General features: G+C 39.9%; 1 protein-coding gene across 1 annotated transcript in view; it reads right to left on the bottom strand.

The window, feature by feature from the left end:
• The window catches only part of RHOBTB1 (Rho related BTB domain containing 1), a 104,623-nt gene that overhangs the window by 16,691 nt on the left and 73,586 nt on the right, over positions 1-14,346 (bottom strand). The window contains exons 4-6 of the mRNA XM_044659215.1: positions 11,130-11,315; positions 2,500-3,473; positions 915-1,033 (exon numbers count right to left, since the gene is read on the bottom strand). Of these exons, the coding sequence (XP_044515150.1) occupies positions 915-1,033; positions 2,500-3,473; positions 11,130-11,315 (1,279 nt within the window). The remainder of the gene's footprint in view (positions 1-914; positions 1,034-2,499; positions 3,474-11,129; positions 11,316-14,346) is intronic.

Here is a 14,346-nt window from a genome sequence, read left to right as displayed (position 1 = left end):
AGGGGCATATGCTTATCAACACTGGGCGATAGTGATAACAGGTGGTGGTGATGATAGCGACAGTGGTGATAGTAATAGGTGATGGGATGGCGATGATGGTGGTGGTGGTGGTAGTGGTGGGAACAGTGGTGATGATGTTGAATGAGGGTGGTGATGATAATGGCAATGAGTGATGGTGATAGTGATGACAAATAATGATGGCTTTGGTGATGCAAAAATGGTGGTGATGAAAGATGGTGCTGGTATAAAGATCGTGTCACTGTAATTATCAGTGACACTATGATGATGATGGTGATGTTTTGAATGATGGTGATGCTGATCGTGGTGATGGTGGTGGTGGGAGTGAGAGTGGCAATGACATTGAAGAAAAAACTAGGAAGGTTGGGGAAGCTTTGATGCCAAAGAGAGGCTTCCACAAACCACCTCAAGAAGCCTAAGCAACAGAAACCCAGCATCTATGACCTGGAAGGTCCTTCAGAAGCCATCTAGTCCAACCCATACTGGAGCAAGAATTCCCTCCACCAGATATCGGATTCTCCAGGATCTACCCAAAGACCTCTGTGAGGGAGAACCCCAGATTTCCCCAGGCAGTTCACTGTACTTTGGGACAACAGTTAAAGCTAGAAAATTTCTCCTTACATTAAGCCAAAGTCAATTTACACCCAATAATTTTGATTTTGTCCTCTGGGGCCAAATCCATGTCTAATCCCTCTTCCACATGACAGTGCTTCAATAAGCTCTTGGAATAAAGGAAGTGTTCTACTATCCTTCATCCAGTCTTTTCTCCTTTCAATTAAATATCCCCATTTCCTTTGACTAACCCTTGTAGAGCATGGTGTCCAATCCTCTCATCCTCCTACAACTTGTAAAGAAATTATAAGAAAAAAAAAAGTCTTTTAAAATAAGACATGTACCTCACTTTTGGCGCTTTCCACAAATGATCCTCCAAACATGGCGGCCATCCAATCACAGCTACAGATAAGCAGTGGTTTGTGGGCATTTATGACCCCATCTTCCAACTTAAATGTCACATCTGCTCCGGGAATGAAGAAACAGAGTCCTAAGTCCACCTTATAGATTGAGAGCTTAAACAAGAGCCACTGGGTCCTTCAACCCTTTCCCCAACCTGTGATGGCTTTGCTACCACTTCCATAGGATCATAGGACCAGAGGTTTATAGATGAGAAGGAACTTCAAGGTCATCTAGACAAATCCCCTCATTTTGCAGGTAGGGAAACTGAGAGTCCAGAGAGGGCAAGGCTTTGCCTGCACTTTTAAAGGTAGCAAGTGGCAGAGTCAGGATTTGTAGTCCTCTAATTCTTTCTTTTAAATCCTTACCTTCTATCTTGGTATTAAACAATCAGGGTTCAGTGACTTGCTTAGGGTCACAACCAGGAAGTGTCTGAATCCAGATTTGAACCCCAGGCCCTCCTAATTCCATGCCTGGTACTCAATCCACTGTGCTACCTCTTTGTCCCATGGTCCTCTAATTCTACACCCAGTCCTTGACCCACCACTTCAGGTTGCCTGCCATATTTTCTGATTCTATTTCAAGTTCACTCTGACCTGTGCCCATTATATTCTGTTACTTTTTAAAGATAAAAATACCAGGAGGGCCAACTGACCGATGGCTAAAAATATAACTGGGCTTGGACTACGAATACGAATTTCCATCTGAACTAAAAGTGTGAACAGAAAATAAGGGGACAAGTTCAATACATTTGATTTATTTCCACTGAGTTTTTTTTTAAATTTTTTTTAAGGCTATTTGCCTGCATTAACTTGAGAGGCTTTGGTATACTCTGGTGGCCAAGAATCGGATTATTATTGATGCATCATTCAATATGCTATGTTACTTGTCAGAAATAAAATTCATTCAACAAATATTTCCCAATCTATATGATGAGAAGAGATGACAAAGGAAGGAATAAATTAAGAAATCTGATCCCTGTCCTAAGAGAGCAGGCACTAAAATTTGTATGTAAAATAGCAGTATGAAAGGAATAATAAGGTAAAAAATAAAATACTGTATATCCTTCAGGGGTCAACAAAAACACTGAGCACCACCAGGAGGGTTAGGTAATACCTATAGGTGCCATGGTACCAATGGTGGGTCTAAGGTAGGGGAGAAAAGCAAAATGAGAGGAAGAGGAAAGTAAGAATGTTGGGCCAAGGAGAAAAGGAAAAGTGGAATGAAGGAGAGAAGAATGTAAGATAGAGAGTGGTAGAGTAATAATAATAGCCTTGTTGAGTGTCTCCACAATGGTACTAACACCACTGGGTTTTCCAAAACGTAAATAATGAGAAGATGGAGGAGTAACAAAGATAGAGAGGGAAAGTTTTAGGGAAGGCATTTTAGGGGTGAATTTTGAGTAAGAATGTATTCCTTCCCTAAAGGGAACCCATTTTCTTATTATCTTTCTTGTCTAAGCCATTGTTTCATGGAAATGTAGAAGAAAGCTGTAAGGCAACTCCCTGGCTCATGGCTGAGTCCACTCACCTGAGAATGTCCCCTTGCTAAGGCATTCCTTTATCCGGTTGGCTTTCCTGACGTGGAACGCTTTCGTGATCTCTTGATTCATGAAGGCCTCTTTGTTCATGATATTTTCTACCATCATTCGCAAATCAAATACTTCTAGGATCTCTGCGATCTGAGCCAGTCTCAGCAGATCTTTTTCCTTTTCGTCCAGTTGTCCCGTATAAAGAAACTGAAGCAGGGTCCTGAAAGGGCCCAATTGAAGGGAAGAATCCATTCTGACCACAGTCACGGGACCTATTCTGTTTGAAATAGGGTTGACTAGCATTTCTTTGTGCATGTCAACAAACCCTTTGCTCCACGTGGACAAGTCTCTGGTGTTTGGAGGGAGGTCTCTAGCTCCCAGCTCTGGCTTTTTCAACACACCCTCACCTTGGGATGGCCAGTCCTCAGCAATTAATGGGATTGAGGCAGTTTCCTTACTTTCTTCCTCCGTATCAAGATTCAAAGTCCTTGTCGGAACATCCCGACTGGGCTTTTCTTTTGTACAAGTGCCTTCGAGGAAACTGGGAGACTCCTCACATTCCATTAAAAAAAGATCATAAAACTTGGAAGAGGAGGTAGCAAGGTAAATCTTGTGTGCAAAAATATGCTTCTCATCCTGAAGGACAAACATAACATCGGCACACAGTGGATTGTCCAATAAATAGGCAGCTTCATTCATACCCGTGGTGGGATACTCTGGGATTTTGATAACTGGCGGAGGTGCTTTAGGAGGTAGGAATGGTGCCTGGAGTAAAGGTTTCTGGACCTTCTTCAAGTGGGATTTCCAGAACTGAAGGTGTCTTCGGGAAATCAGTGCGGCTCGGATTGCGTTATCAAACACGTCCTTGATCCCAAACTGGTCAAACACACTTGTTTCATAATACGGGATGCCAAGCTCCTTGGCAACTTCTCGGCCTCTTTCTGGGGGCAAAATGTCTTCACGCTTTATAGGCCTAAAACAGAAAATTGGATGATGTAAGGAAATTCATTCTAAAAAAAAAGAAGAGTCACCAGGGCAATCCAAGTATCATATTGTGCAATGATGGCACCATTATTCCCTCTTTAGCCCCATGTAATTATATATATTCTGAATTTTGATCAAGTTAGCAAATCAAGTTAACAGGAAATTAGCAGCGAGCAGGCCTGCATTAGGAGAAACAATGGAACATGTGAAACGGCCTCCTATTCGAATTCTCACTGCACATTTCCATTGGGCTAGAAGCAATGTGCATATCTTATTTATAAAATGTAGGTGATTTTAACTTGGTAAGCATGAATTCAAATCATGTGACCCCTTCAAGGGATTCATCATGAACACGAATTGGGACCTCGTTTTATTAAAGGTGTTACTCTGTGCCAAACACTGTGCTATGCTCTGAGGATAAAAATGCAAACAAAAAGAATCCCAGTGAAGGCATCTCCTATCCACTGGGGAACCAACGGCCCCCTATAACAATGTTTCACCTCATGTCCTGTTTTCAAGTAAGCAATTATAATTGTATCAGCTGGAGCGTGCCTATACCATCTACTGATCTTTCTGGTTATTTTTTTACGATTTAATGTTACATTAAGAAATGAAGGAGAAAGTATTAAATCCTTATTATGTACCAAGCAGTGTGCTAAGCTCTGTGGATACAAAGCCATGGGTCCTTGCGCTTACAGAGCTCACACTCTAATTAGTAGAGACAATGCGTAAAAGGAAGTTCACTGACAGGGCAGGAGAAGTCTTGAGTACAGAAGGCTCAGGGATGCCGAGACCCTACCATCGAGTCTTCTTTGGGACAATAAGCGTCCATCTCCCTGGATGGCTGAGCGCTCCTCTCGATCATCTCATCTAAATTGTGTAAGCAGTCAAGAAGCTGGCATGAGTTCTGGGGAGCCTCTATTTGGGAAGGGCCAGAGAGGAGCTGAGTATTTAAACCTTGACTCCCCAATTAGAATATAATTGCAGGCAAGGTCTGTACCCCATTCTTTACATCTAGTGAATTCATAATAAATATCTATTGTTTTGATTTTTGTCTATATCTGCACATAACCAAAACTTTGTAGCCACATACACACATTCTCATTCTCTCTCTCTCTCTCTCTCATATTCTACATATGTATTGTAAGGGTGAAAAAGGGGTTTTATAGGTTCAATATATTAAAGGTGGTCGCCAGAGGACTGAACTATTATCAATCCTCAATTAAGAATAATCTCAAATCAAAATTGACTTTTATGGAAATTTATTTACATGAGAGAAGAGACAGAGGAAGAAAATAAGAATCTATCTCACTAATTAATCCAGGTAGATCTTAACCCTCAGCTGAGGATTAAAGGGCCTGAGGCCCGGAGGTGAATGGAGCAAACTTCATTCAAAGAGTCTATAAAAGGAAGTTTCTTAATAGAAGTTCAGGAAGATTCAGATTCAGTCTTTAAACTCACCACATAGGACAGTCTCGGTCACAAACCAGCAAAGCTCCCTCAGGTCCCCTTCACCAAACCAGAAGCAGCCTCACTCACTCAACTCCCTCTTTTATAGGGGTCACGTATGCTTCACTTCCAGTGCCTTCCCCTAGCCTGCATGTCTAATCACAATAGACGCTTTTTCATAGAAAGCATAGGGGTTGGTTGATTCTGATTCGTTACTCACTCTAGCACACATGGGTTAGGACCTCCCAGAACTGGAAGGTGCTCTCACCTTTGGTGATTAAATCTAAAGAAGGGCAGTGTAGACTTAATCTAATTATCACAGTATGGAGGATCCAAAACAGTCTCAATGTCTTTCTAATCTATTAAAGCTGTAGAGCCCTAAATGATACACTAGCAGTTCCTTTCCTTTTTTTTTTTTAAGATTGCTTTTTTTTAATTTTAATTTTGAATATTTTCCCATAGTTACATGTTCCATGTTCTTTCCCTCTACCCTAAACCCCCTAACCTCCCTTAGCTGGCACACAATTCCACTGGGTTTTATACGTATCATTGATCAAGACCTAATTCCATATTATTGATAGTTGGACTAGAGTTATCGTTTAGTGTCTACATCCCCAATAATATCCCCATCAGCCCATGTGTTCAAGCAGTTGTTTTTCTTCTGTGTTTCTCCTCCCACAGTTCTTCCTCTGAATGTGGCTAGTTTTCTTTCTCATAAGTCCCTCAGCCTTGCTCTGGATCCTTGCATTGCTGCTGGTAGAGAAGTCTGTTATGTTCGATTGTACCACAGTGTATCAGACTCTGTGCACAATGTTCTCCTGGCTCTGCTCCTTTCACTCTGCATCCATTCCTGGAGGTCTTTCCAGTTCACGTGGAATTCTTCCAGTTCTTTATTCCTTTGAGCACAATAGTATTCCATCACCAACAGATACCACAATTTGTTCAGCCATTCCCTAATCGAAGGACACTCTCTTATTTTCCAATTTTTTGCCACCACAAAGAGCGCGGCTATAAATATATTTGTACATGTCTTTTTCCTTATTATCTCTTTGGGGTATAATTCAAGCAATGCTGTGGCTGGATCAAAAGGTGGATAGTCTTTTAAAGCCCTTTGAGCATAGTTCCAAATTGCCATCCAGAATGGTTGGTTCAGTTCACAACTCCACCAGCAATGCATTAATGTCCCAATTTTGCCACATCCCCTCCAACATTCATTACTCTTCCTTGTTGTCATTTTAGCCAATCTGCTAGGTGTGAGGTGATACCTCAGAGTTGTTTTGATTGCATTTCTCTAATTATTAGAGATTTAGAACACTTTCTCATGTGCTTATTGATAGTTTTGATTTCTTTATCTGAAAATTGCCTATCCATGCCCCTTGCCCATTTATCGATTGGGGGATGGCTTGATTTTTTTGTACAATTGATTTAGCTTCTTGTATATTTGAGTAATTAGACCTCTGTCTGAGTTTTTTGTTATAAAGATTTTTTTCCCAATTTGTTGCTTCCCTTCTAATTTTGGTATTATTGGTTTTGTCTGTATGAAAACTTTTTAGTTTAATGTAGTCAAAATTATTTATTTTACATTTTGTGATTTTTTTCTAACTCTTCTTGCTTGGTTTTAAAATCTTTCCCTTCCCATAGATCTGACAAGTATACTATTCTGTGCTCACTCGAATTACCTATAATTTCCTTCTTTATATTCAAGACATTCATCCACTCTGAGTTTATCTTGGTATAGGGTGTGAGATGTTGATCTAGGCCCAATCTCTCCCATATTGTTTTCCAACTTTCCCAGAAGTTTTTGTCAAATAGTGGAGTTTTGTTCCAAATGCTGGGTTCTTTGGGTTAATCGAAGACTGTCTTGCTAAGGTCACTTACCCCTAGTCTATTCCACTGATCCTCCCTTCTGCCTCTTCACCAGTACCATATTGTTTTGATGACTACTACTAGCAGTTCCTTTCATTGGGGGTTGGACCAGATGTTTTTGAGGTCCCATTGCTCTTCTAAATTCAGAGGCTTTGTGTCTGCGGGCCTTTAAAGCTTACAAACATCTTTTTAATATTCAATTCCATCTGATCTTTATAAAAATTCTATGGGAGTTATTCAAGGTGACACAGTAAATGAGAGAATGGTAACTATAATCTGGATCCTGTAATGCCATAGCCATTGCTCCTCCCAACAATGCTGTACAGTTTCCTGTAACTGAATACTTTAATCTCTCAGAGCCGACATTTCTTCATTTGTGATTTTAAAAATGTTATTGCTATAGATTTTTACATCATCTAAACTTCTCCTTCTTTTTCCCAAAAAGACATCCCATATAACAAAGAATATACATATATGTATATATATTAAATAAACCCCTTAATAATATATTAAATATATGTGTATTAAATAAACCCCTTAATAATATATAAAATATATTATATATAATTTATTTTATATTTTATATATATTTTATTTTATATATATTTTATATATATGATATTTTATATATATAATACATGAATATATATATGTGTGAATATACATAAATTTCACAAATATATTCACACACATAATATTGATTCTAATTCTATATAATAAACCCCTTACCTTCTTGTCTTAGAATCAATATTGTGTGTGTGGTTCTAAGGCAGAAGAGTGGTAAGGGCTAGGCAATGGGAGTTAAGTGACTTGCTCAGGGTCACACAGATAGGAAGTGTCTGAGGTCAAATTTGAACCCAGGACTTCCCATCTCTGGGCCTGGTTCTCAAACCACTGAGCCACCCAGCTGTACACAAGAATAATTTTTAAAGAAAAAGAAAAAATAATTGTCAAAAGTGACCAATACCCTGAAAAAGTGTGAAAAGATATGCAATATTTCAAACTCCCATCCCCGAAGGCACCCATTCATTGCCTCAGATCTCCCCATACCTCTGCAGAGGAATGAGTTAGAGTCACCTTCTTATAACTCTTCTTTGGGAATATAATTATACTTTGTGACTGTGCAACATTGAGTGTTCATTGTCTTGTAAAGGTTGTTCTTTCCATTTAAATTGTTCTGGTCATTGCATACGTTCCAATCTGAGGATGTACAGAGAATGCTATAGTTATAGTATTCACAGGGACCTTAGTGGCCATCTAGCCCAATTCATATCAGAAATTAGGACCTCCTACAGCACACCAAACCAATGTTCCTCCAGCTTCTCTTTAAAGACCTCAACTTCGAGAGAACCTGCCCCTTTCCAAGGTCACCCGTTCCACTTTGGGCGAGCTCTCATCACGAGGAAGTCTCAACTGCCTTATTTCGGCTCTTTGAGGTCTAACAGAACAGCTGTTAATCCCTCTCCATATGACATCTTCCTACCTAAAGCTAGCCTGATATCATTCCCCAATCTGAGTCTTTTCTTCTCTAGGTCTTTCAAAGGCAGCTCATGTAGTATATGATGCTGTCCACTGGCCAGAGGGAACTTGGGAACACAGTCCAGTTTGCATGTATCCTTCCAAATCATGAAGTCCAGACTAACCATAGCACTTACGATGTGGTCCAACCAAGGCAGAGCATGCAGAGATTCTTCTTTTACTCGTTTGTGGTGAAAATGAAATGAAATCGTCCATGTATGTGAATGTGTCTTCACATTCACATAAAACCGAAGAATATGAGGCATCGTATTTATTATTAAAACAGTATTTGGTTGTGTTTCCGAGAGCTGACAAAGTCACCAAGAGATTATCAAGGATCTTATCCATCTTTCAGAGAATTAGACTTGAGCTCCTTGACATCAAGGACCCTAATTTTTGATTTTCCTGAGATCCTCAGTGCTGGGCACATAGTAGGCATTTAATAAGTGCTTGGTGACTGTGAAGATATGTTTCTTGAGTGTGGATCAACTCATAAGAGGAACCATAAATATAGACCAAACTGGTTCCTTCTAGTTTTAAATCACATGATCTGGTGATATTTTGCCTTTCTCAAGTCAGAAGCATGTGCAATTGGTAAATGTAATATTTTACATACATTTTGGCACATTTTGAAAATGTCACTTGAAAACTATTCATAGCTAAAAGATCATAATTCATATTTGATTCAATTTATCATTGAGGTGTTTTGGTGTTTTTTATACAGTCAAGCTTAGAATAAAAGATGTGTGAAACCATATGGAAGGAAGAAGTGGTGTGTGTGCACGTGTGTATATGTGTGTTGTCTGTGTATGTTTCCTTGAATCAATTTCATCCAAAGATTCTAGAAAAAACTCAGAACTGACTAACTAAAATTTCTCTAATGTATGACTCAATTAGAGCCTTCAACTGATGATCGAGATGCCTATAGTTACAGAAACAAAACAATAAAAATTTACAAAGACTCTAAAGGGCAAAGAAAAGATCTGCGCCATCATTAATATTGGCCTTTCAGGAGGCAGCTAGATGGATCAGTGAATTCAGAGCCAGGCTGAGAGATAAGAAGCCCTGGATTCAAATCTGGATTCACATATTTCCTAGCTGTGTGACCCTGAGCAAGTCACTTGACCCCCAGTACCAGCCCTTACCATTCTTCTGCTTTGGAACCAATACATTTATGGAAGAAAGAAGATAAGAGTTTAAAATAAAAATATTACCCTTAGAAAATTAATAGTCCTTGCCTTGGCAAAATGTGGAGTTGTGTCTCTAGAAATTATGAAAAACTTTTTGAGAGGAAATGATTTTTTTTAAACTTCATCTCCCATCATTTTCTTTTAGAACATTTTTAATTTATTCTGAATTTCAACAAATACCTTATCAAATGAACATTAATTTATTTATAGTAGAACAGAAAAAAGGATTGTCTATTAAATTATTCATCTCAATTATGCACGGCTTGTCTTTCTTTTAAAATACAGAATAAATTCAGCATCTAACTTTCAAAGCTGTCCTACTCAAATGGGTTTCCTCTTCTGGCCTGCATTCTTTTCTAAACATTAAAAAATACTTGAATACTCTCTTTTCATCCTTTTTTTTGCTTATTTCTCTTTCCCCTTCCACAATAAAAAAAAAATAGAGGCATGCTTTGAGATGTTATCATATTTTTACCACAAAGAGGGGGAAAATCTTATAATAAATTCTCATTTTGTAGAATTTTCATAAATTGCACAAAAAATAAAAGAACTACAAGGTGAGACCTGGTAATGTTAGCTCCACAGCTAACTATTGCCAGTGATCACATCCAGGGAAAATGAGGCACTTAAAGATATCTTCATTCATTCATTCATTCATTCATTCATTCGTTTGTCTATTCATTCATTCATTAATTCATTCATTTATTTATGTATTTATATTTATTTATTTATTTGTTTATTTAAACCCTCACCTTCCATCTTAGAATCAATACTGTGTATTGGCTCCAAGGCAGAAGAGTGATAAGGGTAGGCAATGGGGGTCAAGTGACTTGCCCAGGGTCACAAAGCTGGGAAGTGTCTGAGGCCTGATTTGAACCTAGGACCTTCTGTACCCAGCTGCCCCCTAACAAGATATCTTTAAATGCATTTCATACATAGATGCCTGGAATCCATCTGGATTTGTTGGAGGGTTTTATCATCATGCTAAGATAGCCAAGACCTCTGGGACTTCCAGGGGATCTCATTAAATTTTTATAGGAGAAAAACAAAATAAAGTATGTGTTCTGTTGCCCCAGTTCACCTGGAATTCCACTTTGTACAGAAGTCAGTAGGTGGCCCAGTGGATAGAGCCCCAGGCCTTTGGTAGAAAAGACCTGAATTCAAGTCTCATCTTAAGACACTTACTAGCGGTGTCCCTGAGCAAGCCACTTAATCTGTTTTCCCCAGTTTCCCCATATATAAAATGGGGTAATAGTAACACCTACCTCTTAGGGTCAGGGATCAAATGAGATGATTTTGGTAAAGTACCTATTATGGTGCTTGGCACACAGTAGGTGTCATACAAAAATGCTAGCTGTATTGAAAATAGCAATAATGATGATCATAGCATGATAGTGTGTGCCACTATCACAGGGGATTCTATTTAAATTTTATCAATAATGATAGTGATGATGATGATCACAAGAGATGTAGAGCAAGAGTCCGGATGATGCGCTGAACACTCTTCCTTGCTATTACTGGAAGCCCAACTTAGATCTGGTATCCAACTAATGAAAGGAGAGGTCAGCGCCATCCAACCGATCTATCTGATCGCCTCGGCTACTGGGCATGCTGGGCTTTACCTGGCCAATGGGCGTCGTGCTCGATTCACGGCTTCGAGGTCAGCATAGCGCAGGTCTAGTTGGCAGCCGACGAGAATGACCGGAGTCCGAGGGCAGAAGTGCTTGATTTCTTGGTACCACATGGTTTTCACATGATTTAGGGAGTTGGGATTCGCGATGGAAAAACAAAGAACCACAACATCAGACCTACGAGGAAACCACAAAAGAAATTCCAATGACATTTATTTCATGTAAATATTTTGATCGCTCTGCTGGGGTTTCATGGATTCTTTCCATATACCTCATGCCACACAAATGAGAGTTTTTTTTTTTTTTTTTTTTAAAGGAGAGAGAATATAGGGGTGGGGGAAGACCTCTTGGAGTCATGCAAACACTCAAGTCATGATAAGCCTTCCACACTAGACTGCCACTAAACCCAAGAGATCTCTTCCATACTGCCCTGGAGAGCCTGTAGGCATCAACAGGCTTAGAATGATGGGCTATTCAACAGAAGATGACTTAGAATTGACTGTGCCATAATATTATAACGTGCCAAACTATTTCTGTTCACAAGAAATAGTTTCATGATACCCTTCCCCCCCCCCAAAAAAAAAACATTCCATAGCAATCACACCACAATCCCCCTCCCCCATTTTCCATTAGCTTAAACACAAATATGAGATGGACTAAACCAACTGGAAAAAGCAAATGGCCCCAAATGTTACTGACAATATTTGCTCTCAATGGCACCAGGAAGCAAACAGAAAGATCTACACCATCGTCCCACCCCCAGCCTTGACAACAGACACACATGGAAGGAGGGTATACAGCTTTTATAAATGAGAAAAGAATAAACAAAAGTGTAGAAGAGCTGACTCTGACAGAGGAAATAATATTTGAAGTAGAACTAACCGGGAGACAGGTTGATGGGTAAGACAGGAGCAGAATGGAGTTTTGTGGCCAGAGACTTGTATTCAAATCCTGCCTGTTATGAATTGTGTGACTCTGGGCAAGTGAGTTAGCCTCTCTGGGCCTCAGTTTCCCTGCAAAATGGGGATAATAATCCCTGTAGTATCTACCTCACTGGGGTTCAAATGAGATAATGCATACAATGCGCTTTGCAGATCTTAAAGCACTATTGAAATGCCACCTATTTTTATTTTTGAGAGGGCAACGAGAGCAGGTTTCTCAGCTATTTTTAGTGATATAAAAACCTCGCCAGTCAGCACGGGCACGAAAAAATTATAACATTTAACTGGCCAATATCCGGATATAATCCTGATATAAACAAACCAACCTCCCTCACTCCCTCCTTCCCTCCCTCCCTTCCTTCTTTCACTCTGTTTCTGTCTTAAACTACAGCATGTATATTGTATGTTAAAATATAAAATATATGAAAATACTTTTATATAGAATGCCACCATCTTGGTAGAGGAGAAAGCACTGTTAAAAAACAGCTTCCCGATATACCATCAGAACTGCTACTAGTTATTCTGCCTGTGACTACATTTGCAAGTTACTCATGGAAAAGGTGACTGCTGGATGGGGACAAGTCATGGAGACTGAAGGGATGAATAGGAAGACTTTGGATCTTCTTTAATAAAATGAGCTCCATGAGGCACGAATAGCAATGAGTTAAACTCGCAATTAACAGCTCATCTCTCTTTTGTCCACAACTAATTTTCTAACAGATTACTGTTTCTAAGGGATAGTATGCTGGAAGGAACAATGGGCTGAACTCAGGAAGTCCTGAGTTCGAATCCCATCTCAGACACCGAGTATCCCAGGACAAGTCATTTAAACTTCTTTCAACCTGTTTCCCTACTTCACAATGTTTTATGAGGATCAGATGAGAGGAAGTATACAAAGCACTTTGCCAACCTTAAATCGATGTATCAATGCCAATTATTATTATTATTACTACTTATGTAGCAAATAGAATCACATGTAGGAATCCAAATACTGTTCTTTTCTGTCACAAAAGAGGGATCCTTTCTCCAAGTCTGTGGAGACAAACACATTTAGACACTCCCTCCCCCCAAGCCCCACCACCTTTACCTAGCTCAGCCCTCTTTCCCTCTTGAAATTGGTATTTTACTCCTCTGTGTATATGCCACATCTCCCTGGCAGAATGTAAGCGCCCTGAGGGCAGGCATTGTTTAAATTTCTGTCTTTGCATCTCCTAGATGGTGAATAAATACTGAATTATTAAACCTACGGAGCAGGCTATAGAATTAAGAAGAATATTTGCATGGGATGGAGTCCCTTCCGGGACCCTTGCATCAAATGTAGTAGATGATGTTTGCCTCCAAGTGAATAGCAAAGAACAATTGGCATCAGTTCAGAGCAAATGTGCAGAAAGATTCCCTTTATATGAATATAGTTCTGATTTTAATGAAACGATTTGCTTGCATGTGTTGGGATATCCTTGAGAGTGAGGCGCAAAGGTGGGTGGTCTGTGATAGTACCCTGACATAGACAGAAGCTTCTCTCAGAGATTCAAGGTCACCAGAAATCGACACAGAATAGGAGCAGGGCCAAAAAGCCCAGGGGAAGGCATGTTCTGTAGGTTCTGGATTTATTGAATAGTACCTTATGATTCAGACATTTGGAAGTCAATTTTTCTTCCCAACAGCATCACTATTTCCTGGAACACAGCCCAAAGCACTCTCCACTAATCACTCATTAGTTGCTGAGTTTTTCAATGACCCCAGGCTCTATTTATATCAGCTAGCCAGGTCTCTGCTGGTGTGTTTCGACCAGACCATCAAATAAAAGGGGGACATATTGTGGAAGGACTGGGGCTTTATGACGAAGCCTCTGTCTGCTTCCATGCTGAAGGGGAATGATCAGGAATGTGCCTGGCTCTGCTGTGTGGCCCTCTCTAATTGGCACTCCCAGGAGCCCAGTTAAGACACGTCAACGGCACCCATAAAAGAAAACATTCTCATGGTGGTGGCGTATTTCTCCTTCCCGAGTTGAAACCGAGGCTTTGACGTTGGGATCGAACATGACGATGGTGCATATGAGAATTAGAAATCAGTGATGGACCGGTTACCAAGGCAACCCCAGTAACAGTTGTGTCACTGAACACACACTCAGTCCTCTCCAGATGACCAGCAGAGACAAGACCTTGGGAGTGGAGGAGAGAATGCAGTCTATTTAGGATCCAGGTTTTCAGGAAATGACCTTTCTCTCTCTCTCTCTCTCTCTCTCTCTCTCTCTCTCTCTCTCTCTC

This window comes from Gracilinanus agilis, chromosome 2, assembly GCF_016433145.1.
Source record: "Gracilinanus agilis isolate LMUSP501 chromosome 2, AgileGrace, whole genome shotgun sequence".
Lineage (NCBI taxonomy): Eukaryota > Metazoa > Chordata > Mammalia > Didelphimorphia > Didelphidae > Gracilinanus > Gracilinanus agilis.
This window is presented reverse-complemented; position numbering and strand designations above follow the sequence as displayed.